Here is a 26,733-nt window from a genome sequence, read left to right as displayed (position 1 = left end):
TGGTGATCCTTGGCAACGTATTACTGGCCTTTTGGTGAACCACCCTACCTACTAACCTAGGTAGGAAGTTACAAGCAGGGAGTCTGCAGCAATCCTGGGAGGACTGCTCTGCCACTGATTAAAAGAGGGAGGGGGATGTCCCTGGTGCTCCAGTGGTTAGGACTCCATGCTGCCACTGCAGGGGGCACGGGTCCAATCCTTGGTCAGGGAAGTTCTGCAAGCTGTGGTGTGGCTCCCAGCAAAAACGTTGTGGGGCGGGTGCAGTGAAGATAGGGAAACACACACAGCCCCAGGGGAAAGGTTCATTCTTACATTTCAATTTTTAGTCTTCTGAAAACTGCCCCCCCTTCTCTTTTAAATATTTACTTGGCTGTGCCAGGTCTTCAGTGTAGCACATAGGATCTTAAGTTATGGCAGAGAATCTTATAGTTGGGGTAGGTGAGCTCTAGTTCCCTAACCAAGGACCGAACCTGGGCCCCCTCCCTTGGGAGCTTGGAGTCTTAGCCACCAGTGGAGTCCTTGAAACCTGCCCTTTAATCATCAGCTAATACAAAGGAAGGGAAGCAAGGCAAGAAGACAATCTACACAGATCAACAGCCAAGTTCAAAGGGAAGAGATGGAGGGAGACCATGAGCCCTGTGAAGTTCCATCTGCCTTCAAGAGTCTGGTTTCACAGGGCAGACTGGGTGGCTGAGCTGGCGGGTGGAGACAGAAACCTGCTTCTCTTCACCAATACTGGCTCCTTAGGGCGCCCACTTTTCCAACAGTCAGCACGTGGACCCCAACCTGAAAGGGAAGCAAAGTGCCACATACACTCGAAGACAAGTTTTATTTGGGAAGAGCTTCTCACTGTTAAAGCTGCAAGCAAGTGCCTTTCACAATGACAGTCCTACGAACCTAGTAGTTTCAGAGATCCCAGTGTTCAAAAGTTCATCTCAAAATTAAAAGCACACCCACACCAAAAGGAAAACATTTTTAGACTGCTTTGGAATGTAGTCGTGGATTCCAGCTCTTCTCAGAAACGGGCCCACTACTTCCTGGGAACCAGGTGGGAGGCAGGCAGTGCCCACAGAAGGAAATGTCTCTAAATAAGTTAGCTACTGGACGAGACGACCCCGTCCTCCGAAAACACAGGAAGTAGCATGTCTCAGCTGGTGGGCTATGTGGTACAGCCCTTTGCACGGGGCGCTTATGGGATCCCAGGGCGGCAGCTGTTGCGGTGTGGTGTGCACAGGGAAAGCCGTCCCGGAAGGGCGAGTAACGAAGGGCAGGGATCTCTCCCAGTCCCACTCGGCCTTCAACTTACTACAGCAGAGGCCCTGTTCTGTGGGGTCTTCGGGAAAACTTGCAACAGTTAAAAAACAAAAACAACCCCCCCCGCCCCCCAATACAATTTCCCAGAAAGTCTGTATCTGCAAAGAGAAAGGGACTTGGTCAGGGCTCCCACGGGGGGCTCCGCCTTCCATCCACTTCCGTCTCCACGTGATACAAGACATCGGCCAGAGTGTGCTCCACCACGGCGCCCCAGCCCATGTCACTCATCTGTGGGGGAATAAGGGACAGAGAGTGAGGTGAGACGAGAGCAGCGGCGGCAGGAAGTAACAGAGACGATGATGCCCGCAGGCGGGTTCAGTGGTACTCACAGGGCGGTACGTGAGATCCTTTGGAGGGTACTTGAAGCATGGTCCAAAGTTTATGGAGACCTGGGACAAATTCAATCCAGGCAGACGTGAAGAAAGGGAAGAAAGTAGTGAAAACCTGAGCATGACAAGGGAGGCTTTTAAATGTAGCTGTGATATTCAGCGTACAACTGGAACAGAGGGTATACATTAATAATTGCTCAAAGTGGTCAAGGCATCATGAATCAGGTAAACAGACTTTGCTGACTTCTGTTTATAACCTAAAGATTTCCTTGTATGACTTCAGCAGTGGTTACTGACAAGTAAAAGGACATGGAAACTTCCAGGCACTGCCTTTACAAAATTTTTTTAAACTGGCTCTAATGACAGTCTCCTTCATGCTGATCATATTAAAAAAAAAAATCAATATAAGCAATAGTCACTAATGATGGTAGGTTATCATGACACATAACAGCAAATTAATTTATGCATATACACACCTTATATCCTTTACACTGAACAGCACAGGCCACGCAGCAACATCCAGAGGAAAGGTGTGGAGCACAGTAACCAAGCGATCTTTATCTACCCAAGCAGACACTTCCTGAAGTGCCCAACTATTTCTGGAACCAACAGGAGGGCTACGCTGCCTGCTCACTCCTAGGCCTTTCACACGTCCTTCTAGAACCCAGCTCATGGCTCTCTGACCACAACGGCTCACCGATCTCTCTCGAGCCATGTTCGCAGGATGAACAGAGGGTACGTACCGTGCAGCTCTTATACAGGGAGATGGCTGGAAAGTAAACCCCTTCAAAAATGTCTTTGTAAGCCACACCTTGATTGACACCATTTTTATAAAAAATTATCTGAAACAAAAACCATGGTTTCACTTCAGAATTTCAAAAAAGAACACACTAAAATGAACTCTGCTGGAGGACACTTTACTAGCGGTTTGTGGGCAGCACGACTACGGAATTCAAAGAATAGCATAGCTCATTTAACAGCAATAGCTGACACTTATTATGCAGTATCTTAGGTTTTCTCACTGCATATCTACATGCATTGTTGGAGCAAGTGCTTACATTTATCTGTTTCTGAATTCCTATGCTACTCACACCAAATAGTTCCACTTTGTTATTCATTATATTTATAAAAAGTAGCTGGTCTTCCACTGGCCCCTTGGAGCAACACCCTTTTAAGCTTATTTATTTGTCCCCTTCCCTTGCCTCACTCAGGTCCTCCCTTCTGCACTTCTACTTTGAAAATCTCGCAGGTCTTCTGTCAAGGTCCTAGAATTCTCCTTTATCCTTTCTTTCTTGAAACTATCCTGAATTTTCTCTCTTAACCACCTGAGATGGACTTCAGGAAAAGCTGCTTTTTCTGAAGTACCGTTCTCTATCTCTTCTTCCCAGGAACAGCTATGTTGCACCTGGCTGTATTTTCTGGCTCAATTAACTGCTTGCCTTCACTACTTTTCCCTAAAACAAGCGGAATCCTAAGTGTATTCTCCCACATTTGCTTCTTTTTTTTTTTCCCCACATTTGCTTCTATTACTGTCAATCACAGGTGGCTTCACAGCATTTTTATGGAGGAGTGTCCCCAGCTCAGGACTTTTCTCCCACCTTCTATTTTTGGCCCTTGTGGTTGGTCCAGATGCACCAGCCCTTCTTTGATTGTGCTGTAACCTTGGACAAACATATTCCCAGCAACCCTGGAGAAGGGAGGTGGGGAAAGTTCTAGAAGACAATGAATAAGGCATCAGAGCTCCTATTGCCCCGGGTCACATAGCAAGGCCAGCATGTCCTACTCCAGGGTTCACCCCTCTGCACTTGCTCCCTGCTTTGATAAAGGACCGCTATCTCTGACTTGCTTCCTCGACTGCCTGCAGACGTTGCTTATTCAGCTGCTGTTTTATATCCTTTTCTCCAAGAACCCAGGTCAGCCTTCTCGCGGCAGCAGGCACCCCAGGGAGAACCAAGCACAGCAGGCAGGAGAGCGTGTTGGCCCTGCTGTTGTTGTATCAGCAGAAATCCCTCCACTGCGCCGTGGGCCTCAGTCCCCTCACTTTCATAACAAGGGGCTTGGGCCCAGAGAACAAATTCTTCTACTTCTGACATTTAATAACCATGACTCACCTCACTGTGAGGAGTCTGCTTTAGGCTCTTCTCTGCTTTATCCACAAAGTCTTTTTCTTCAAAATACAAATAACTCTTGAACTTTATTAAAGCCTTGAAAACCGAGAGAGAGAAAAGGAACAGTGAAGCAGCAGCTACATCATCATGAAAAAAAAACGGCCAGATTCACATAAATAGCATGAGTCTTTGTGTTTTGAACAAAATTAGTATCTCTGCAGAGTCAGGTTTGTTATACTTTGAACCATGTGCATCTTAAGAATTACCAGATGGTACACACTTATTAAACATCTTCATAAAAGGCCCTTACTAAGACTCCTCTGTCCAAGGGATTCTCCAGGCAAGAATACTGGAGTGGGTAGCCTTTCCCTTCTCCAGGGGATCTTCCCAACCCACGAATCAAACCTAGGTCTCCCACATTGCAGGTGGATTCTTTACTAGCTGAAACACAAGGGAAGCCCTCTGAAGTACTTGGCAGAGGTTACTTGGTGGGGGTTAAAAAAACATGGATTAATGGGTGACCAGGTCGGTAGAGGAATGAATGGATAACATGGTTTTTGCATATTGATTTGGCTGCATCAGTTCTTAGTTGTGGCACACAGGATCTTCGTTGCGGAGCACGGGCTTGGTTGCTCTGTGGCATGTGGGATCCCAGTTCCCCAACCAGGGATCAAACCCTGTTCCCTGTACTTCAAAGTGGATTCTTACCCATGGGACCACCAGGGAAGTCCTTGGATAATATATGATAATGGCAGAATCTAGGTATTGGGCATTTGGACACCTACTTTTAAATTCTTTGAACTGTGTTATGTCTTAAAATTTCCAAAATGAAATACTGGGAAAGATAAGCATCAAGAGAACATGCAGCTGCAGGTATCGGCTGCCACTGGTCTTCAAACCCAGGGATCTCTCAGGAGGACAGACTCACCTTATCTTTGTAGGTATCGGGCAGTGACTTGGCTGTCTCTGTATCTTCGGGAAGGTTGATATAAAATCCCAGGACGTCTCCCTGTCCGTAGCCAGAAGAGTAGTGTTTGCCAATGGACTGGTGGAATTTGGTTCCCTTTTTGCTCCGCCAAGAATAACTAAATTTATCATAACCTAAGGGAGCCTGAAGGTTACCTGTTCCAATAAGAACATACACAGCAAGTCAGGACTGCAAGTCTACTCTGGCCTGCTGAAAGAAAAGATTCTACTCCTTTTTAATTTTTTACGAATTTTGTCAAACTGCTAACAAACTATTTCTCACAAGCAGTGAATTATAAAAATATTCCTAGGAACTTCAACCTACCTAAACCTTTAGGAATTGAACATTATGCCCACAAAATCCAATAAGCCCCAAAGTCATGACGGTCAACCAGATGGTGGACACCTCTCCACCTGTCGCCATGTCTGTATCACGGCCCTGGCTTACCTAACGGCTGGGACCAGCCCAGTCTGGCGGCAGTGTCTGGCGGCATCTCATCCACTGTGATTTCAAAGTACCAGGCACCTTTCCGAACCCCATGGGAAGCCCGAACCATAGAGTAGCCCTTCTCGCCGACCACAGTCAGCCGGTCATCGGAGATCTTTAACTGGGGAGCTACAGTGATAGAGATGAAAAGAAAAGCCTGCAACTTATTTGAAATACTTTGGAGACAATAGCCACAAAAACACAAAGTCTCTTACCCTCCAGTTAAGCAAAATTAAAAACCAGAAATGTCAAGCCAGGAATTTGAAATATTAGTTTAGGAATTAAAAACTTCAAGATACAGATGAAGGCAGAGAAAGAAAGAAAAAGGAAAAAAACTGTCAAGCAGCCACTTGTTATTATATATGATTATTTAAGATGGCAGGTTAAATTATATTATTCCCTAAAATACAACTGTGTTTGGATCCTGATGTGTGACTAAATCATCAGGATTTAGAAGACATTTTATTTGAAACAATTTCAAGCTTTCAAAATAGTAGAATCGTCCTATGTCCTGCACTCAGCTCCCCAAGTGTGAACACCATCTATGACCACATATGAGGACCATACTGACAGGACGCAGTACGTGCGATCATTTCTGTGATTCTCCTGTCGAGAATGCAGAACCTGGATCACGAGGAACCAGATGAAACTAAACTGAGGGATACTCTGTAAAATAACTGGTCTCTTCTTTTTCAGAAGTGTCAAGGTCAAAGTCTAGGAAAGGTGAAGAAACTGTTCCAGGCTGAAGCAGAATTCAGAATCACAACTAAATGCAGCAAATTACTTTCAACTGGATGCTTCTGCTATAATGGACACACCAGATCATCTGGAGAAACCTGCACTGCATCTGAGGATGGGATGGAAGTAATCAGACGCTGACTTTCTGCCTTCGGTGGTTGTGTACTGGTTCCATAGGAATGTAAGTGTAAAAATAACTACTAGTTATTTGATATTCTTCCTGTCAAGGGATGCAGTCTAATTTCTCTCCACTTGAGTGTGGAATGAATTTAGTGACAATTTCCAAATAAAACGAAGTTAGAGTTGACTGTCCGACTTTAAGATGGGTCAAACGCATTATGGCTCCCTGATCACCTGCTCTGGGAGAAGTTAGCTTCCAGTGAAAGTGAAAGTCGCTCAGTTGTGTCCAACTCTTTGTGACCCCACGGACTATACAGTCCATGGAATTCTCCATAGCTTCCAGGGATGAGGACAAATTAGCAGTCTATGGACCACAAGTGAGGATCTGAGGGCGTCTCGTCAAAGCTGCGTGACTGAGCCGTCTTGGAAAGAGACCTGTCGGCCCCAGCTAGGCGCTTGATGACAACCTCCTGAGTTTTCCTGAGCCAGGCCACACAGCTAAGCTGCCCCCAGATTCCTGACCCTCAGAAACCGTGGGCTGATGAACACTGGTTGCTTTAGACTGCTAAGTGTTACAGTGATCACTGTGCAGCACTAGATGACACAGGGAGAACGTCCTGTCTGTAAGAAACACAAAATAAACCTCTCAGTGGTTGAAAGGACATCATGGCAACTTACTCTCTAGCGGTTCAGGGGAAAAAAACCAACAAGTTTCCTACAGTTCTTACAACTCTCTTAAGAAATAAATCTGAGGGGACTTGCCTGGTGGTCCAGGGGTTGGGGATCTGCCTGGCAATGCAGGGGATGCAGGTGCCATCCCTGGTCAGGGAACTAAGATCCCACTCGCCATGAAGCAACTAAGCCCACGGGCACTGCAGTGAAGACCCAGCACGCAACAACTAAGACCTGACACAGCCAAATAAATACAGAAATATTTTTTTTAAATAGTAATAATTTGGCTCTCTTGGTGGAGCAGATCGTAAAGAATCTGCCTGCAATGCAAAAGATCCAGGTTTGACCCCTGGGTTGGGAAGATCCCCTGGAGAAGGGAGCGGCAACCCACTCCAGCATTCTTGCCTGGAGAATTCCATGGACAGAGGGGCCTGGTGGGCTACAGTCCATGGGGTCGCAAAGAGGTGGACACGACTGAGCAACTAACACTTTCACTTTCTTTAAAAAATAATAAACAAATCTGAGATAACTTCAAAATAAAGTTTAAAAGATACTATATAGACGGTTAAGTTTTAAAAGGCTCAGCCCAGGCAGCAGGAGCCACTACTATCCTTGCACTAAGTTCTAACAAGTCACTGCTAAGGTCCCATGGTCTCTCTTTTTCTCCCCTCCAGAATTACAGCTAATGGTGAAACAAGACAAGGATCACTGCTTAAACCCGGACGTCGCTTATCTGGCCCTTCCCTACTCTCAAAGCATGCTTGTCACTAGCAGGAGTCAATCCTAAACAGTTCATCACCCCAAGGGGTTACGTCCCAGTGACTTCACTGTCTCCTTCACTTTTGATTGACAAGCATCAGTACAAGAGTTACAGCTTTTAGCATCAATTCAAGAAATAATGAAGGGGACTTCCCTGGTGGTCCAGGGGTTAAGAATCTGCCTGCAAATGCCGGGGACAGGGATTCGATCCCTGGTCCAGGTGGATCTCACATGCTCGGAGCAGCTAAGCCCGCGCACCACAACGGCCGAAGCCCGCGTGCTCTGCAGCCCAGGCTTCAGGACGAGAGGCCACTGCAACGAGGAGCCTTCGCACGACAACAAAGACCCAGCACGGCCAACAAATACATAAATTTTGAAAAAATTAGAAAGTTAAAAAAAAAACAGAAAGAAAGAATGAAGGGCTTCCTAATGAAATAACTATATGGATGTGTTCAGATTTAATTAAAAGAAACAAGTGAAAGAGGCATATTTTAAACAACCATGGAAATGTGAACTCAGTATGGAATAATTAAGAAACTATTATTCACCTTCATTAGGTAACACAATGGCATAGTGGTTATGTTTTTAAAAATCCTTGTTGGAGATAAATACTGAGATATTTATGGGTGAAATAATATGCTATCTGGAATTTGCATTAATACTCCAGAAAAACAGCAAAAAAAATTCATGAAGTACACCTGTCTAACAGTAGTTTCTTTAAATTCACTTTCCCATTCTACAGGATAATGAATGCTATTCTAGTAACTGAATAAATTATGCCATTAAAAGAACTATTATACATTAAAAAAATAGTTTCACATTTCAAAAAAGTCATATACAAAGTCAAAAGACAACTGACAAACTGGGAGAAAATACACCACAGACAAAGGGCTAACTAACATCCCTAACATATGAAGAGACAAAATATCAAACTCCCAACAGAAACAGGGGAAATAAAAAAACACAAACCTAATGCACAAGGTAACAACTCAAACAAGAAAATAACATTCAAAGAAACACAAAATCCTGAGACTCCACTTCTCACCTCTCAGATGGGACAAAATTAATACCTAGGAAATCTTCTGTTTGTGAGGTTATACGGAAACAAACATTCTCTACATTGCTGGTGGAAATGCAAACCAGCACAACCTTTTGAAGGGAAACTTGGCAATATTGAACAAAACTACATATATACTTATTTTGGTTCAGCAATTCCACTTCTAGAATTCTACCTTGGAAAATACACCACCAATAATACACACACACACACACCAAAGCTATCCACTGCTTCTCTGTCAATCCAAAATCCTAGCAACAACCTAAATGCCTATATTCAGAGTGGCTGAATACACCATGTACATCCACATAATGGCATATCATAAAGCTAAAAAAAAAAAAAAAGTGGACGAGCTCTTTGAAATAGTCTGGAGTAACTGCATGAAGCAAAATGCAAGACTCCCTACAGTATGCTGCCTTTCTGTACAAAAAAACAAAGAGCAAAGGAAATACATGTGTGTGCTCGTCTGTGCAGAAAAAACACAGCCAGGATGAACTAGAAACTAAAGAGCCTGGCTAAGTGCAGAGGTGGGTGGGAAAGCAGCAGGGGAAAAGGAAGAAATGAGGGCGGGCAGCAGGGCTGAGGAGGCAGTGACACTGAGCAAACCTCAGTGAACAGCAGTAATTCTCAGAACCCCGGTAATGTCACATGTACCCTTCACACACACACACACGCCCCCAGTGTGCAGGAGAACCCCAATGGCATACCAACACTAACAAGTAAGCCTACCTGTATCACAAATGAAAGCTGTGACCACGCTGAAGGAGGTGGGGAGGAAAAGAACTAAGCCAACAGTATCCACACGGGACAGTGCAAGGCCAAGACCGAAAGAGCTGTACACACATGCTGTAATCTCGTTAGTGAATGCTTCCTACAGTGGTCTGCAATTCTCAAACCACCCTGTGTGCACATTCGACATGAATAAGTAAGAAAATGTGCTGTAGATAATTAGTCAGGTTTCTCACTGCTCCAGAAAGAAGTTACAAACAGAAAGGTGGGAGGTTGGATGACTCTATGGTGGTTTTTCAATCTCTCAGTCATGTCTGACTCTCTGTGACCCCAGAGACTGCAGCACACCAGGCTTCCCTGTCCTTCACTATCTCCAGGAGTTTGCTCACTCATTTCCACTGAGTCAATGATTCCATCCAACCATCTGGTCTTCTCTCGTCCCCTTCTCAATCTTTCCCAGCATCAGATCTTTTCCAATGAGTTAGCTCTTCACATCACGTGGCTAAAGTATTGGAGCTTCAGCTTTAGCATATGTGTTTCCAATGAATACTCAGGACTGATTTCCTTTAGGATTGACTGGTTTTGATCTCCTTGCAGTCCAAGGAACTCACAAAGTCTCTGCCAGTACCACAGTTCAAAACCATCAATTCTTCAGTGCTCAGCTTTCTTTATAGTCTAATGCTCAGATCCATACATGACTACTAGAAAAACCATAGTTCTGACTATACGGACCTTTGTTGGCAAAGGGATGCCTCTGATTTTTAATACACTGTTTAGGTTTGTCACAGCTTTCCTTCCAAGGAGCAAGCGTCTTTTAATTTTATGGCTGCAGACCCTACAGTGTTTGATTAAAATCCAAGGTGGCAGAGTAAACTCGGTACAGGCCATGTACGTGTGTCCGTTACGACGCAGACACGTATTTTCCACCTGGATCCACCGAGGGAGCCCGGAGTACCACCCCGCAACGGCGAGCATACAGAACGCTCACATCTTCACTTCTGAGGCTGCTTCCCCAATCAAAGGAATCTGGGTTCCCTGGAGAAGAAGCTGATACTTGGCCTGCAGCATAGAAAATGTGAGATGAACCAGAAACAAACAACTTGTGACGCAAGTAAGGGAAAATAAACGATGGGGGCTTATCAACAGGACACAAGAGATTCCACTGGCAACAATGTTAAATGGACCCGGGGGGTATTATGCTCAGTGAAATAAGTCAGAGAAAGACAAGTATTCTGTTATCATTTTTACGTGGAATCTAAAACACCTAATGAATGTGTGAAACAAGAAAGAGATTCACAGATAGAGAGAACATACTAGTGCTTACCAGAGGTGCATGCAGGAAGCGGGAACGGGCAAGATACAGGCAGAGGACCAAGGGGCACAAACCACCATGTGTAACCCAACGGGCTATGAGAATACACCGTACGGCATCAGACAACACAGCCATTGCTTTGTAATAACTTTGAGTATCATCTCTAAGAATACCCAACCACTATGTTATAAACCTGAAACTAATATCCTAAGTCAATTATACTTCCAAAAAACCAAACCCCACAGGAACCAACCTGAAGAAGCTCCTAATGACCAAAGCTGGAGTAATTTGAATGACAAAATAAAATATAGCCTACAAAATACATAAATATGTGTTAAGTCCACAGTGATACAAATAATCAATTAAATAATTAAATAGAGAAAAGAAGAAATAGCAAACGATTAGGCAAACACCACATTAACAACAAGATCCGTGAATGGATGCTAAAATTAGTGGGCAAAACTTTAGAGAAACAGGATATTTGTATAACCTTGAAGGATCTTTCCCTAAGATATGTATTAACTACAAAGGGAAAGAGAGTAGAGAGCCAGCAGAAACCACCTTAGCCAAATGACTGTGCCCACACGATCGATAACAAGACACACGGACATCACAAGCCTATAGAGATGATGCAGTAGGAAGGATCCATGTGCGCACTGCTCTTACAGGAGTGTACAACCACAGTCTAAATGTGAAAAAAAAGTCAGTCAGACCCTCACTGAGGAACACTCAAAAAGTAGTTGATTAACACTGCAAGGGACTATGAAGAAATAATTGAACGCAATGTGAAATCCTAGAAAAGAGGCATTAGTGGAACACTGGTGAAATTTATAAAGTCTTTAGCTTCATTCATGGTATTTACTAATGTTAATCTCCTGGGTTTGTTGTTTTTCTGGCTACGCTGAGCAGCCAAGGATTGAAGCTTCGCCCCCTGCAGTGGAAACTCAGATTCGTAACCACTGGACCTCCAAGGAAATCCCATCTCCTGGTTTTGATAACTGTACTGTGGCTGTTTAAGGAGAAACTCCTTAGGAGAAGTTTGACGACAGATATATGAAAGTTCTAGTATTTTGTGTTTTGCAGCCTGGTGGCTCAGACGGTAAAGAATCTGCCTGCTATGCGGGAGAAGCAGGTTCGATCCCTGGGTCAGGAAGACCCCCTGGAGAAGGAAAAGGCAACCTACTCCAGTATTCCTGACTGGAAAATTTCATTGACAGAGGAGCCTGGCAGGCTATATGGTCCATGGGGTCACAAAGTGTTGGACATGACTGAGCGACTAACACTTTCACTTTCAATATGGAAATTCTATTATTTTTGCAACTTTACTGTAAGTTAAAATTAGTTCAAAATAGAAAATTAAAAACAAAAAAGTATCTGTATATAAATGGCTAGAGCTTATAAGGACAGACAAAGAAGGAAATGACTTCCTGCATTCCGGCTGAGCCTAGTTAGAGACGGGGTGAGGATTAGATTGGCAAGTCCATCTAATTCTAGACAGGACAGAGCTGACGATAGTAGTTCTGAGCAACACAGGGCCCAGCACAAACATTAACAGCTTACCCACCTCGATCATGGAGGGCTAACAAAACCCGTTCATATAAGCAGGCTCTGTAGAGATCTCCCGGAATCGGTTTTCCTGCCCAGCAGTCGAGTTCGAGCTTCTCAGGGTCAGGGGCGTGGGGATCGGGCTCAGCTAGAATATAGCGATAGCCATCTTTGTTAAACGGGTGTTCCAAGGGGTAGCCATGAGGGGGAAGACGCTGAGCAGAAAACAAAGGGTCACTGCAGAAAGGAAAAAATAAAATCAAGAAACTACAACCCCCTCCTCTAGCTCACGTGCCTTCAATTCTGTCAGACAGGCCTCTGCTGTATTCAGTTTCAACTGGAACACCGGCAACTTCAAATGTTTTTCATTATTCAAATAGATCATTCTGCCCTCTGCAGGCAAGATGGGGAAATGAGAACTACTTTATCTGAATATGCATCTAAGCCAGGGAAGACAGGGCGCAGAGGAACAAGGGCGGTTTCCTGCAGCATGTTTATTACTACGACTAAAGAACAGAAACTCAGTGATATGAACACCCACAACCTGTTTCCAGTCTGAATAAGAAATGACCTGGATTTCGTCACCCCAGTACTGAACAAAGTGAAGGGAAGAGCTATCAGGGGGACAGGCAGGAAGTTTACTGTGTAAGAGCTGACCTTCAATACTGGTTTCTTTCACTGCCTGTGGTCCATCTATCCTTTCTCAAGATGCCTTAGCGGAACTTCACTCCCAGGTCAATCACCACAGGGTGCTTCCCTGGGGCTGTTTCATTTACAGACAAGTTCCCTGAACAGGGCACCTAGTCTGGGGCTACTTGACCCCTCAATCTGTTTAGATTTGAGAACAAGGGGCAGGCTTGTGCCCGCAGACGCTGATCTCTTGCCTCACTGAGGGGCTCTGCAGCCCTCTGACGTGGTGCGGGGGGTGTTCACCTCCGGGCCTTCTTGGTGGTCCCCGCGGTGCTGCCGTCCTGCTGTTTGCGCTTGGCTCCTCTGCCTTTCCCGCTGCTTCCTGCTGCAATTCCTCCTTTGAAGAGAAGGCAGATCCCTTTCAGTGAGCTGTGACAGGCACCCCGTGGGACTCTCCCCTGGGACGAACACTCCCAGCGTGCATTTGTGTGACACCACAGGATTTCCTTCCCAGAAGCATACTGGACTTCACCCTGGTTCGCCTGAGTCTGCTGGGTGGCTCCCAGCACAGAATACTGGGTTCTGGCAGCGACTCCAGTGAACCCAGCACTAATGAACCTGGGTTACAGCTGTGCCCTTCGCTTCTTAAATGAACTGCAACTCCTGGAACGCTTTCCAAGGATGTGACACAAATGCATTTTCACTCATTCAGACTGCAGACACCCACAGCTGGAAGTAACTGCGTGGATAGTTTTTTCCCACTCAAATCAATACAAACATCCATAAGGAGAACATCCTCACTGAAGGGATGCTCGCTTGCATGAACTACACACGGCATAGTCCATAAACATGAGAGAGGCACAGGATCTGCTAAAGCGCTGAACTTGAACTTCCAGCAAAACAGAAGTACACCAAACGTGGAAACAAAAAACAGAAATACTAAAAAGGTGTTTCTCTTCAGTGCTGCTAGGCATCTGGTGTGGTTGTACATGACACAAGCAGGAAAGGTGGCTTTAAATTTAGTCAGCAATCTTTACAATTATTAAAATTGTGCCAACACATCAAATTTAGGTTAGACGAATCTGGCTTGTGGAAAATAAAGAATTTATAAATTAAAAAAAAAATGAGCTACATACTAAAAGCCACAAGGAAGACTACCTTGTGCATTTAAATAGGTACTTTGAAATTTCTGTCCAGTTGTCATTCCTCTCAATTAGTTTGTTTTTCCAACTTCCAGGAAACATCCCTGAACTGCAGGAAAACACCTTTATGTAACAACTGCATGGAGTACTGTATCTTAATTTGGGGCAAGCTGGGAAATTATCAGCAGTTCTGCTGCAATAAAGAGAGGATCAAGACGTTGAAGGCAGATCATATTCTGCACAGACAGGACCAGATTTATGCTGAACTTCCTTTTATGAACATATCAGGTGTCACCCTGTCCTCATAAAAGGCTTAATGTTGAACTGTTAAAACATCAACATCTCTATAGTTTGTTACCGTAATCAAAAAACTATTAAGGTTTTATTGGCGTTGCATTCCAATAATTTTGAGACAAGTTTTAGATCCACGTTGAAAAAAACAAGCAACACTAAGGGGGCTGCTGGCCGTGTCAGGCAGAATATGACAACGTACAAGCTTCCAATTACTAACATTAAACCGGAACTACTGTTTCATATCCAGTGCTACTGCCACCAACTCCACAAGGCTTTACAGTCTTAACTCAGTTTCAGCTTCTATCACAACTCAGCAAAAAGCATTTTCCAAACCACAAAATACTTAAGTCTGAGAGGCTGAAAGAAGACAGAGGAGGAATTCACCTCCAAAAGAGGCTCCACCTGTAAGAACAGAAGTGGCACCGTGTATTCATTTGTCAACTTGTAACAAAAAGGGGAAAAATAACATAAAGAGATGAACAGCACACTTAGTTATATTAGTAACAGTGGAAATGGTTACATATTTAAGACCCTATGGCTCCAGAAGAGAAGGTAAGGACACCATATGTCAGATGAAGAGCTGGCTGCCTCCCCATTATGTCTGCTTTCAATGTGTTGCCATTAGTAGCAAAGGGCTGTCCTGCTTTTAGATGGGTCAGACAGAAAAACATGCTACAGTGGGTGGTCAACACAGAAATGGTGTCATGTGCATAAGCTGAAGATTTAGGGCAAGAAAAATTAGAAGATGGGTAGGAAGTTAAATAACAGTAGAATTAAGGAAAATTTGAGTGCAAAGTATGTGAACCTAAATTGTTAGTTATAAAGATACAGATGGGGAGTCGAATATAAACTTAGTAAATCTGACCTTAAAATTGTACTTTGCTTTATGTTAAATGTTTCACTTAAGACCAAGTGTAAAGTAACAAAAATTTCTCCTCTACTACCATAGCTCAAATCCATGGCTAGCCCCTAAAAACTGAGATTTGGACTTTAAAGCATCTTAGTAAATACCTAGTTAAGAGTCAGCCCCAAAACTGCCCAATTCTAGGCACATGTGGGTTCAATAGCTTACAAACATTTCATCCATGAGATATTTAAACACTTACCATTTAGATTCCCACTGGTAGACACGGCACTACTCTGTTTTTGGTTGTCATAAGCAGGACCGATGTTACTAAGATCCTAGAGGGAAAATATTCAATTGTAGAGGGTGGCTACCTAATCAAACCAGCCTGGCAATGCTAAAAAAAAAAAAAAAAAAAAAAAAACCCAGGAGAAATTCTAATAGAATGGCAACCTAGACTCTGAAGCCTGCAGAGGTCCCAAACTTAGATGCTTCAGGGATCAGCAAGTCACATGTGTGAGGCAGCCAAGGGTGAGGATGGAAGTGCTTTCAGAATCAGGCTGAGCCAGGCTGGGGGTGGTGGAGGGGGAATGGGGAGGGGTGGTAGAGGACCAAGGGCAGACCTCCCTGTGGGAATCCAGGCCCAGTGTGGCTAGAGCTTCACATTTTACAAGAAAAGACAGAAATCTGAATCTCTATGAAATCTGAGGTGGAGAGAAAATCAGAAATAACTTGCAATGGCGTATTTGTGTTACAAGTGAGGACATGGAAGTTTAAAAAGATACAAATGGTATGTGTCAAGTCACAACATTTTAAGGAAGAGCTGCAACTAACACACCGGTCTCCCAGTTTAAGGTGAGTGCTCTTTCCTTCACATGGAATAAGAACCATTTATTTGGAGCCCACTGGGTCATAGGCATTTTTAAGTGGCAAATACACAAATGTAAGCACAGCCTGATTCTGTCCCCGTGGCTTAAAAATCAAATGGGGGCCTGTGAAGCCAATTAACGTACCTGATCCAGAAGGCCAAATTTGGGGTAATCTTCTTCTGGGTCCTTACTCCCTGGATCAGGGTGTTCCTTTACTAAGAACACGTCTCTTTCTTTACTCTAAAAGGAAACAGTATTTTAGTGTTATTGGAAATTTTATATTTACACTGAATGGATGATTAACCCCTAACTCCCAATTCCTAGGTGTAATCTCCAAATCTCAACACCAACACCCTGCCCCCTGAAAAAAAAAAAAAAAACCAACACACACCAGTACTGTTTTTCTTTGATTAGAAAACTAATGCATGACCGTCAAAAAATACAAACAGTAGAGAAACTTGAAAAAATGAGAGCCACCATCCTTCATAACTCACTCATCCCCACACCTCACAGAGATACACAGTGGTAACAGCTTGCGCTGATGTCTCCCCAGGTGCTCTAAGTCTAACAACAATAATGTACAGAATAAAGTTTGTTTTTTTAAATCAAACAATTGTCTCCAATTTAGGCATAAAACTATACTTGCCAAAGTGCAATGGACAAAGCATTCAGCAGTGTACATAAAACTACCATATCTTCACTTAAGACTACATGCGACTTACTGATTTAGTGTGAAAACCATTAAAATTTACAATTACTAAGATTTAATACTGTTGTTCTCCTGTTCTTAGTCATCACATTATTTCAGTGAGAACACCATCAAAAAAAAAACACCCAACAAAATCCATTTATTTATATACATATATATAATTTCTAGTATAAATTCTTACAAGGAACACTGGATTTCTAAATGTTGAGTCTAGTCAATTTTAACTGACTTACCATAGTTTTCACAATGTTATTTGGCCAGGTCATTTTCCCAGGTCTTTGTCTGGTCGTCATGCATTCCCAGTATTTATCAATAAACGGTATGATATCCTGATTTTTAAAACAAAATATATTAAAGCTTTTATAGCTGCTTTCAAAATTATGCTCACACACACACACACACAAAACTGCTGCATTTTCAAAGATCTCATCAGAATCAAAAGACAGATGCATGGTTCTCATCTTTTAATAACTGAATGAATATATAACTGCATGTGAACAACATGTAAGTTGTGGGGAATTTCAAACAAGCACATACAACTCTTAGCCACACAGGGCTTATGATCCGGTTAAAGGGAAAAGATGCGCCCTCGTCTCCTGGTGTCCTCTCTCCTGAGCTCCTGCTCCTCCGCGCTGGGGACATCTCTACCTGGACATCCTGCACGCACCTCAGACTCCTTGTGACTAGGACTGACCTTGAACCTCACCTCACAAATCTGCTCTGCAGATTTCTATTCTTGCTCTTCGCACTCAGGATCACCCAGAATCACAGGTTTGACACACGGAGTCACCCTCATCCTTCTCATGCAACCTGCACATCTCAGCAGTCACCAAATGAACTTTAAAATTCCAGAAAGTGTTCACCAATCAGGCCTCCTTCCTGCTCCAACTGTGGTCCTCGCCAGCCTCTGTTTACACGACTAACACAGTGTCTGAACTTCATCCTCTGTCACCAACATCCTCCCACCCTAGGCCACCTGCCCCAACCTACCACTAACGTCTTTCACCAGATTAAGTTCCGTGAACATGGAAGCTTTACTCAAAGGAGCCAGGCTGAATTAGGGGAAGTATAACGGAAAAGGGAAGACTGGAACGTCTTCTTGTTCGAGAAGGTAAGAAGAGTTCAGACTGATAGGGACATATCAAAAAGTGTCTGAAGTCAGCCAGGATGGGGCTACACTGGTCAGATCTGAGCATCAGAAATCCAGAAATCCCATGATGGACTATAAAAATCAGCGAGTCTTAAAACTAAAGACAAACAGCAGCAACAACAATGACCGGGGAGGACGGGGGGGGGGGCGGCGCGGGGCTCTTCTTTACAAAAGAACTGTAACCAATAAATATATTCTGTTGTACAAGGACCACTCCATTAACTGATTGAGGTTAGGATAATCAGTGGTTACAATTACCACTGCTTGAAAGGGTTGCGAGAACAAGATATTCACACGAACTCCATGTATTAACCATAAATTACTTAATGATTACAAAGAAAAAGAGTCTCTTTACAGTGGAGAAATCAAGTGGTCACATTTGGGATCACTAATAATAAAACAGAGCAATGTCTTATGTCTCCTAATGGAATACAGAGAAAAACACATACTACCTACATAATATTCTTGCCAAAAATGTTTAAGCTAAACCTAGTCATAAGGAAACAAGTTGATAAATCCGAATTGAGGAACATCATGGCAAACAACTGTCTAGGCTCTTCAAAATTTCAAATGTCATAGCAAACCAAAAAGAAAAAAGGAACTGCTCTAGAGATAAAAGGGACATTACAACTAAATTCAATGTGTGATCCTTGATCAGGTCCTGGCTGGAAGAAAAAGCTATGACGGACATTATTTAGACAATAATGTTGAGAAAATGTACACTGTATACACAAAATACACAAACTATAAGAAAACTGCACTGACATTAATTCTTTTGAGTGTGGTCATTGTATTGTGGTTATGAGAGAACACTGGATAAAGTATAATATCTACAATTTTATAGATATTATACTTGTAAGCCTTAAGTCTCATATAAGCTTATCGGGAAAATATACATATTGGTAGATAAAGCAAACACAGCAAAATATTAACAGCAGGCACATCTAGATAAGGAATAAACAGGCATTTATTGTTGTATCTGAATTTTTCTGTATATTTGAAAAATTCAAAATAACAATTTGGAAGGAAAAAAACCAAGCAACAAATCTAATCATAGCACACCTCTGTTTAAACGCATTCTTTTTAATATAGGAAAAAAGCTGGGCAGGGGCAAGGTGGACCCTCTGATGACTCCCTCAGCTTTCAGGATTAAGCCCTAACTTGTTTGTTTAGCAGAAAAGGCCTTCCTCAGTCTGATCCCGAATATACTGGTCTCACTAAACAATGGAACAACTGACTGGTTCCAAATAGGAAAAGGAGTACGTCAAGGGTGTGTATTGTCACCCTGCTTATTTAACTTATATGCAGAGTACATCATGAGAAACGCTGGGCTGGAGGAAGCACCAGCTGGAATCAAGATTGCTGGGAGAAATATCAATAATCTCAGACATGCAGATGACACCACCCTTATGGCAGAAAGTGAAGAAGAACTAAAGAGCCTCTTGATGAAAGTGAAAGAGGAGAGTGACAAAGTTAGCTTAAAGCTCAAAATTCAGAAACTAAGATCATGGCATCTGGTCCCTATCACTTCATGGCAAATAGATGTGGAAACAGTGGGAACAGTGGCTGACTATATTTTGGGGGCTCCAAAATCATTGCAGATGGTTATTGCAGCCATGAAATTAAAAGACGTTTACTCTTTGCAAGTAAAGTTATGACCAACCTATATAGCATATTGAAAAGCAGAGACATCACTTTGCCAACAAAGGTCCATCTAGTCAAGGCTATGGTTCTTCCAGTTGTCATGTATGGATGTGAGAGTTGGACTATAAAGAAAGCTGAGTACCGAAGAATTGATGCTTTTGAACTGTGGTGTTGGAGAAGACTCTTGAGAATCCCTTGGACTGGAAAGAGATCCAACCAGTCCATCTGAAAGGAGATCAATTCTGGGTGTTCTTTGAAAGGACTGATGTTGAAGGTGAAACTCCAATACTTTGGCCACCTGATGCGAACAGCTGACTCACTGGAAAAGACCCTGATTCTGGGAAAGATTGAGGGCAGGAGGAGAAGGGGACAACAGAAGACGAGATGGTTGGATGGCATCACTGACTCAATGGACATGGGTTTGGGTAGGCTCCGGGAGTTGGTGATGGACAGGGAGGCCTGGCGAGCTGCAGTTCAGGGGGCTGCAAAGAGTCAGACACGACTGAGCGACTGAACTGAACTGAACTGAACTGAACTAAACACCCTATACCAACCAGTGCTGTTCTTTTTCTTTTGGTCAAGTCATGCGGCTTGTGGGATTTTAGTTCCTCGATCAGGGACTGAACCCATGCCCCGGGCAGTGGAAGCTGAGTCCTAACCATTAGACCACCAGGGAAGGGGGAGTCCCCAGCCAGTGTCTTTCAAACTGTAGGTTGCAGTCAATTAGTGGGGTATACAATCAATCTTGTAGGTCAAAGCTAGCATTGACTAGAATAGAAAATATCAGCATGTGGAGAGAGAAGGTGAGAGGGTGCTTCAGTCTTGAAAGACTCACGGATGGGCTGACCATCTAATTTTAAATACTGACTTTAGTCATGTGGTTTAACAATAAAGGATATATATATATTTTTAATAAGTCAACCTTTTCCCTAACAAAATCTATGATAGGCATCCATGAAAACAGCTCAAACTAAGCTGAGAAGGTTCACCTCAAAATCTGATTATTAATCGTGGAACAGACAATTGTTTGCTTCTGTAAAGCCAATCAAAACTATTTAAAGATTCATCCTTCTAAGAGCTAAGCCAATGACATAATGAACACACACCAGGAAGTTAGTAAATCACACGAAATGAGAAAAATGGAATCACTGAATCTACAGTCATATATTCATAGAAACTGGGGGAAAAGAACTTGTCAGGCTGTACAGTTGACCCTTGAAAAATCATGGGGTTAGGGGGACTGGACTGTCCACAGTCAAACATCCTCCTAGAGTTTTACAGTTGGCTCTCTGTATTCATGGTTCTACACCCAAGGATTCAACCAGCCTTGAATTGTGTAGAACTGTGGTATGTATATACTGAAAAAATCCACATGTAAGTGAACCAGTGAAGTTCACACCTGTGCTATTCAAGGGTCCACTGTATTCAGAAGTTCCTCCTGCTTCTCTGGCATGATTGCAATGACAGTAATTCTATCTCTACCTTATCTTTGGAGAACATGGTTTTTGGATGCTCATCTTGTGTTCGGGACTGCCACGTTAGGTTGGCCAAAGCACTAAGGCACATTTCTTTTAAGTCTATAAAAGCAAAAAGGAAGAAAGAGTTACTGTAGTAATATATTCCTGCCACCAGAGGAATATTCAACCAGATGGTCCACAGATTAACAACTACAGCATCATGTGATCTAAAATGGACAGGAGCAGGCATCCAGAGCTAAGCCCCAAGGTAAATTCTACCAGCCTTGTGGCAGAGGTTCCCCAACTTGGCTGAGCCCAGATCCCTTTTCTCTGCCGGTTACCAGAGGAGGTCACCATGCAGCCCTCCAGGGCTCGTCCTTACTTGCTTGCTTCCGGAGGAAGTAGGTGTTCCCGCTATGATGGCACACGTTGCAGTGGAAACTGTAGTTGGTCATGAAAGGGAGGCAGGATCTGGAGAACGCCAAATTCCGCACATTAGTGAACCTCTGAACACACGCTTCAAAGAAGTACATCAACAGGGATCCTTTCCCTCAGTGAAAGTTAGATAATGATGCTAATATAGTAGCACACTCTTAAAACTTGAAAAGGGTACCAAAACAGGCCCTTTGTAGTTTTACAAATAGCTGAACTTTTCTGTCACAAAAATTTAGCAGGACATTATCCACCACAGTTGATTCAACATCTGGCAGGCTCTGACTGGAGCCCCTATCCAGGCTAGTTTATTACAGTTTTTAAACACCTAAAAACACTTGTGGAAGAAGACAAAGCAGTCTCTTTGAATATCTTTGCACTGAAATATCTATATTTAAGTCTCTTTGTAAAGTGTCAATAAAATTGTTGGAAAGGGCAGACAGAGGTATAAAAAGATTAACTTCAAAATGTAAATAATTATTCAAGAACAACACAGAAGTCAAAAAACATTACCTGCCTCATTACCAAATGAATCCTACAGATGACCGTCTTTAAGAATTTATTTTTTATTTACTTATTTTTTAACATTCACTCTCTTTCACATTATTATTATCTTAAATATTTATTTATTTGGCTGCTCTGGGTCTTGGTTGTGGCACACGGGATCTTTGTTGAGGCATGTGGGATCTAGTTCCCTGACCAGGGATTGAACCTGGGCCCCCTGCATTGGGAATGTGGAGTCTTAGCCACTGGGCCATCAGGAAAGTCCTGTTTTTAAGAATTTAAAGGACTGAAGTAGTAACTTCAGATTTAAGAGTTAGGGAAGATTTTTTGAGGACACAAATTATGAACTGGATTTGGAAAGACAAGTTGCTTTTCTTTTCTGTAGGTGAACTATTTCATGTATAGATGAGAAACTGCAAATTTGGAGGCAAAGGGGCAATCTGGTGCACACCAGTTTGACCAGGGGAGGGGAGTTGTCAGAGATATGCTGAAAGGCTTGAAAGGTAGGAAGTAGCAGAGGCCTCACATGCCTGGGGAAGTGAATTTTCTCTGTGGGTAACAGGAACACCTTGAAGGGGAAGCCATGTAGTGAAAGCGGAAAGTTTGGTGATAGAACAGGTCTGAAGGGAGGAAGAGATTAGAAAAGGGAATATGTGAGAAGCTTCTTCAGCAGTTACAGAAGGTTAAAAAAAAAGGCCTCACATAGAGTGAAATAACAAAATTGGACAAGCAAGTATACAAGAAGAAAAGAAACTGGTTAAGCTTAGGGGCTGATTTTAAGTGAGGGGGCAGGAAGTGAAAGGAGTCCTAACCACTGAGACTCCTGGTAGGTGTCAGCTCACTTCCTAAGAGATGAGCTGGGGGCAAAAGCAGGCCTGACTGTTTGAAGGCAGAGAAGCCGGTGGAAGGAACTGGGGGCTAACAGGACCCGTGCCTTAGTGCAGCGTGGTGGCTGTGCTGGTGACTGGAAAAGCATAGGAAAAGCTTGGTCCTGCAAAGGAGAAAGCAACAGAGAAACCAAAGACTGGTTTAAGTTGGAAAAGAAGAAATCAAAATAAAGACAGGTTTATCGTGGACTCTGCTGAAACTCAGTTGGTAAAGAATCTGCCTGCAGTGCAGGAGACCCAGGTTCAATCCCTGGGTCAGGAAGATCCCCTAGAGAAGGAAATGGCAACCCTCTCCAGTACTCTTGCCTGGAGAATTCCATGGACAGAGGAGCCTGGAGGGCTACAGTCCAAGGGATCACAAAGAGTCGGACATGACTGTGCGACTATCTTCAGCTCAGTTCTGCCGAAACTAATTTAACGTATCCTTAAAGAGATGTTTCCAGGTGTGTGTCTACCACCACCATTCAAGGAAGTAAGAAACATCCTTATGAATGTTAAGATCAAGTTCCCTCACCTGTACCTCTCTCTACAGCCCCTTCTGCAAACAGCCTGTTGTGGTAAGCTCATTTACAGGAGAGAGAGGCAGGTGTACAATTATTAACAAACACGATCAGGTGGTTAGAGCAGTTTTTTTCATACCCTGCTAGCTCACTCACTCACTCCCTCCATCTGCCATAAAAGATAATCTGTCCAACCCACTGGGTTTTAGGTGTAACTTCTCAAGTTCAGGTACACACTGGTCACCAGCAAACCTCTGAACTATGGTTTGATTCGTCTCTGCATCCCTCCGAGTTATCTCTCTGGTAAATTTCCTTTCCTAGGCCCTGTTTATCCAAATAAACTCTCCTTGTGAAAGTGGCCCAATTTGAGGTCTTTCCTAACTGACCAGCTTGTATATTTTCTCTTAGGTCTTTCTACCAAGATCAATTCTTCTGACCACTCAGTATTTTTCTTTCTGTTTAAAACATTCAATCCTTCAATATCAACAGTCACATGTTAATTAGTATATTAATACTACTTTTAACTTTTTAACTAGAAGGCATTCAACAGATTATAAAGGAAGGTATTTCTTCACAAACCAACCCAAGGGACGTTAGTTTCAGAACAAACAATGCAGCCCTCTTTTGAGATAGTCTTATATAAATTTATTTGAATATGGAAAGAACACCCAAGGGAGCCAGCAGTATAGTCATTTCGGTAGACAGTGAGTCAGTAATGCTCTCTTGCTAGCTGTTGACTGAATCTCCTGAATAAGGAGCCTTTCATTCTCAAATTCTTAATATGATTTTAATTCACTAGGAGAGAGGCAAAGACTGGAAATTGATTTTGCTGAGCAGAGAATTCAGGACACCTAAAGGGAGTGAGTTAGAAACCAAAAGGAAAAAGGATGTCAGGCATGAAGAGGCACCTGCCATCTCAAATTTTTGACATCAGGCTTTATCCACCATGTACGCCAATCCTTTCCCCCAAATCCACAATATCCAATACAAGGCTTAAATGGTACTGTCTCAGATTTGTTTATGTAATGCTTTGTAATTGCAGTTTTGTCTCCTAAGCACAAAGACAAAGATAATACCTACCATTCTACCTATTAAGGGCAATGCCCTTAGTAGACTAAAAACATGCTCAGACTATTAAAACAATTTCTGATTCAAATCCTACTACTCACTGAACCAGAATCAGGAGTCATGGGAAATCCTATGCATTTACATTTGCCCACACACCTAACTGGGCTTCCCTGGTGGCTCAGATGGTATCTTTACCTGCAGTGAGGGAGACCTGGGTTCGATCCTTGGAGTGGGACCATCTGTTGGACATGTTGAGATCTACTATTTAACACAGCAATTCTCACAAAGGACTTTGAAAAATACTCACGAGGTATCTATACCAAAGGTGTCTGCTGTGAACCATTTGGTACATATTCCACACTGCAGCTCTACCTCTCCCAACTGACGGCCATTTTCTTCATCCACGGAGCCTGCCTGAGTATCCATCACCTCTGAAGTATCCCCAGCACCTTCCTGTGTCCACAGAACCATCAGAGAATCATGTCAGTTGATCTGATTGTATTTTTGATTCGCTTAAAAACTTAAAAAAAAAAACACAAACAACCCTTTTGCCTGGAATTGCTATTTTCCAGTACTTTGCCAAAATGACCAGTGCAAAGGGAGAGAAGAAGGGTACCCCCACATGTTCTCTAGGCCTTTTAGAAAACATAAGAGCTGCTCCTTTGGCCACATACATGCAAATCTACAAGAAAGGTAATCTTGTAGATATCAAAGAAATGCTGCTGCTGCTAACTTGCTTCAGTCATGTCCGACTCTGTGCGACCCCACAGACAACAGCCCACCAGGCTCCCCTGTCCCTGGGATTCTCCAGGCAAGAACACTGGAGTAGGTTGCCATTTCCTTCTCCAATGCATGAAAGTGAAAGTGAAGTCGCTCAGTCGTGTCTGACTCTTAGCGACCCCATGGACTGCACCCTACCAGGCTCCTCCGTCCATGGGATTTTCCAGGCAAGAGTACTGGAGGCCATTGCCTTCTCCTCAAAGAAATGGGCACTGTTCAAAAATGAATACCCTGCAGAACAAAACTGGAAGAGTCTACAATGTTACCCACCACGTTGGCATCATTGTAAACAATCAAGTTAAGGGCAAGATTCTTGCCAAGAGAATTTATGTGTGTATTGAGCATATTAAGAACACTAACAGCTGAGACACCTTCCTGAAACGTATGACGGAAAAGGATCAGAAAAAGAAGGACGTCAAAGAGAAAAGTACTTGAAATGTACTTGGGCTCAACTGAAGCGCCAGCCTGCTTCACCCAGAGCAGCACACTGTGTGAGAACCAAAGGAAAGGAGTCTGAACTGTTGGAGCCCATTCCCTACAAATTCACAGCATCACGGATGTAAAGAAAACAAAAGACCTGAATGGAGGGGCGGCTAGGGCAGGGGTGGACACACAAACTCTTTAAAAAACCAATCCTATTGACTGTGCAGTAGAAACACTCAAATACTTACAAGTGTATCTTTTCCATTAGAGGATTCTGTCTCCAAGCCACCACTTACATCAACCGAGTTTGCATCACTGTAAAATAAGGAGAGCATTCATGGAAGAAATTTCAGAAGAAAACCTGAAAACGCCTATTCCCAAAGATGATGATCCAAGTACAGCTGAACTTCACATCCCTACTCTTTTTCAGCCAAGCCGATGCTCAGACAGGATGCTCAGCATTAGGAAGAAGGCGGCCAAGATGAACTCAAGCCCGTGGGGCACAAGGAAACCTTAACCGCCCTTGCAGACAAGTCTACAGCGGACAGAACTAGTCCCTGGGGAGGTTCGCAGAGATGCACCTCTCCATCTCTGTTTTCAGAGGGACCGATACTCCTTCCAGCCTGGCAGTACAAAGTGGTTTCCCTCTCTGGGAATTCTGAAGGGTTCCTGCTAAAAAAAAGCGGGCGGGGGAGCTACCAACCCCCTGCTGGGGGAGCTAGGGGTGGGAGGGAGGCCGAGAAACCGGGAAAGGTGTGCAAAGGGGCGTAGCCTGAGATACGATTCAGAGAGGACGGGTATAGCGGCGGGCGGGACGAAGGCCCCGGTAAAGGCAGGGCGAGCCTTTGGCCGCCAGGCCTAGGTTCGGAGGAGGGATGGTGGGAGTGCTCACGGGAGCGGCGGGATTCAGAAGGGACCGGCCTCCCGCCCCCTACCCCCGTCTTCCTCGGGCCGCAGGGTGCCTTACCCGCTTTCGGCCTCTCCGGAGCCGGGCTCCGCGGAGGCTGGAGCAGCAGACGTCCCCTCTCCGGCTGGAGCGGCCGCTACGGCTGCTGCCTGCTTCGTCTCCCCTTCTTCTGCCGGTGTTGCATTAGCAGCTGCTGCCGGGCCTGGTCCTGCGCTCACTCCCAGTCCTGGTCCGCTTCCCGCCGCCGCCATCACTGCCGCCTTCTAGACTTCTCGCGAGAATACTACCTCTTTCTCGCGCGAGATGCTCGCCGGCCTGCTCACCTTCAAACAGTAAAGGACTCACGGTGGGTCCGCC

At 43.7% G+C, this 26,733-nt stretch overlaps 1 protein-coding gene across 2 annotated transcripts; it reads right to left on the bottom strand.

Annotated features, from left to right (window-relative positions):
* Nucleotides 1-810: 810 nt before the first annotated feature.
* Nucleotides 811-26,650, bottom strand: ASH2L (ASH2 like, histone lysine methyltransferase complex subunit). 2 transcript variants are annotated; one of them, XM_059882161.1, is made up of 17 exons: nt 26,437-26,650; nt 25,718-25,784; nt 24,574-24,719; nt 21,258-21,346; nt 20,901-20,995; nt 16,858-16,953; nt 16,060-16,155; nt 15,309-15,384; nt 14,587-14,604; nt 13,070-13,163; nt 12,156-12,373; nt 5,166-5,333; nt 4,680-4,873; nt 3,755-3,847; nt 2,387-2,485; nt 1,644-1,703; nt 811-1,542 (listed from the first exon to the last, which is right to left on the bottom strand). In XM_059882161.1, exons 1-17 carry the CDS (start codon nt 26,625-26,627, stop codon nt 1,435-1,437), a joined length of 1,908 nt encoding a protein of 635 aa, XP_059738144.1. In that variant the 5' UTR covers nt 26,628-26,650; the 3' UTR covers nt 811-1,434. The 2 variants fall into 2 exon arrangements, with proteins under 2 accessions (XP_059738144.1, NP_001192402.1); NM_001205473.1 differs by lacking the exon at nt 14,587-14,604 and having other exon boundaries at nt 812-1,542; nt 26,437-26,635.
* Nucleotides 26,651-26,733: the final 83 nt, after the last annotated feature.

The sequence above is a fragment of the Bos taurus genome, chromosome 27 (genome assembly GCF_002263795.3).
Source record: "Bos taurus isolate L1 Dominette 01449 registration number 42190680 breed Hereford chromosome 27, ARS-UCD2.0, whole genome shotgun sequence".
NCBI classification, from domain to species: domain Eukaryota; kingdom Metazoa; phylum Chordata; class Mammalia; order Artiodactyla; family Bovidae; genus Bos; species Bos taurus.
Note: the sequence above shows the minus strand (reverse complement) of the source record. Positions and strands in the feature narration are given on the sequence as shown.

Excerpts from the sequence above, each read along its gene's own strand:
- ASH2L (XM_059882161.1), bottom strand. The coding sequence starts at position 26,627 with ATGGCGGCGGCGGGAAGCGGACCAGGACTGGGAGTGAGCGCAGGACCA. Across the intron at positions 16,156-16,857 it reads ATAACATTGTGAAAACTATG|AGTAAAGAAAGAGACGTGTT; the intron begins GTAAGTCAGTTA and ends GTTTCCTTTTAG. Across the intron at positions 1,543-1,643 it reads AGGATCTCACGTACCGCCCT|ATGAGTGACATGGGCTGGGG; the intron begins GTGAGTACCACT and ends ATTCCCCCACAG.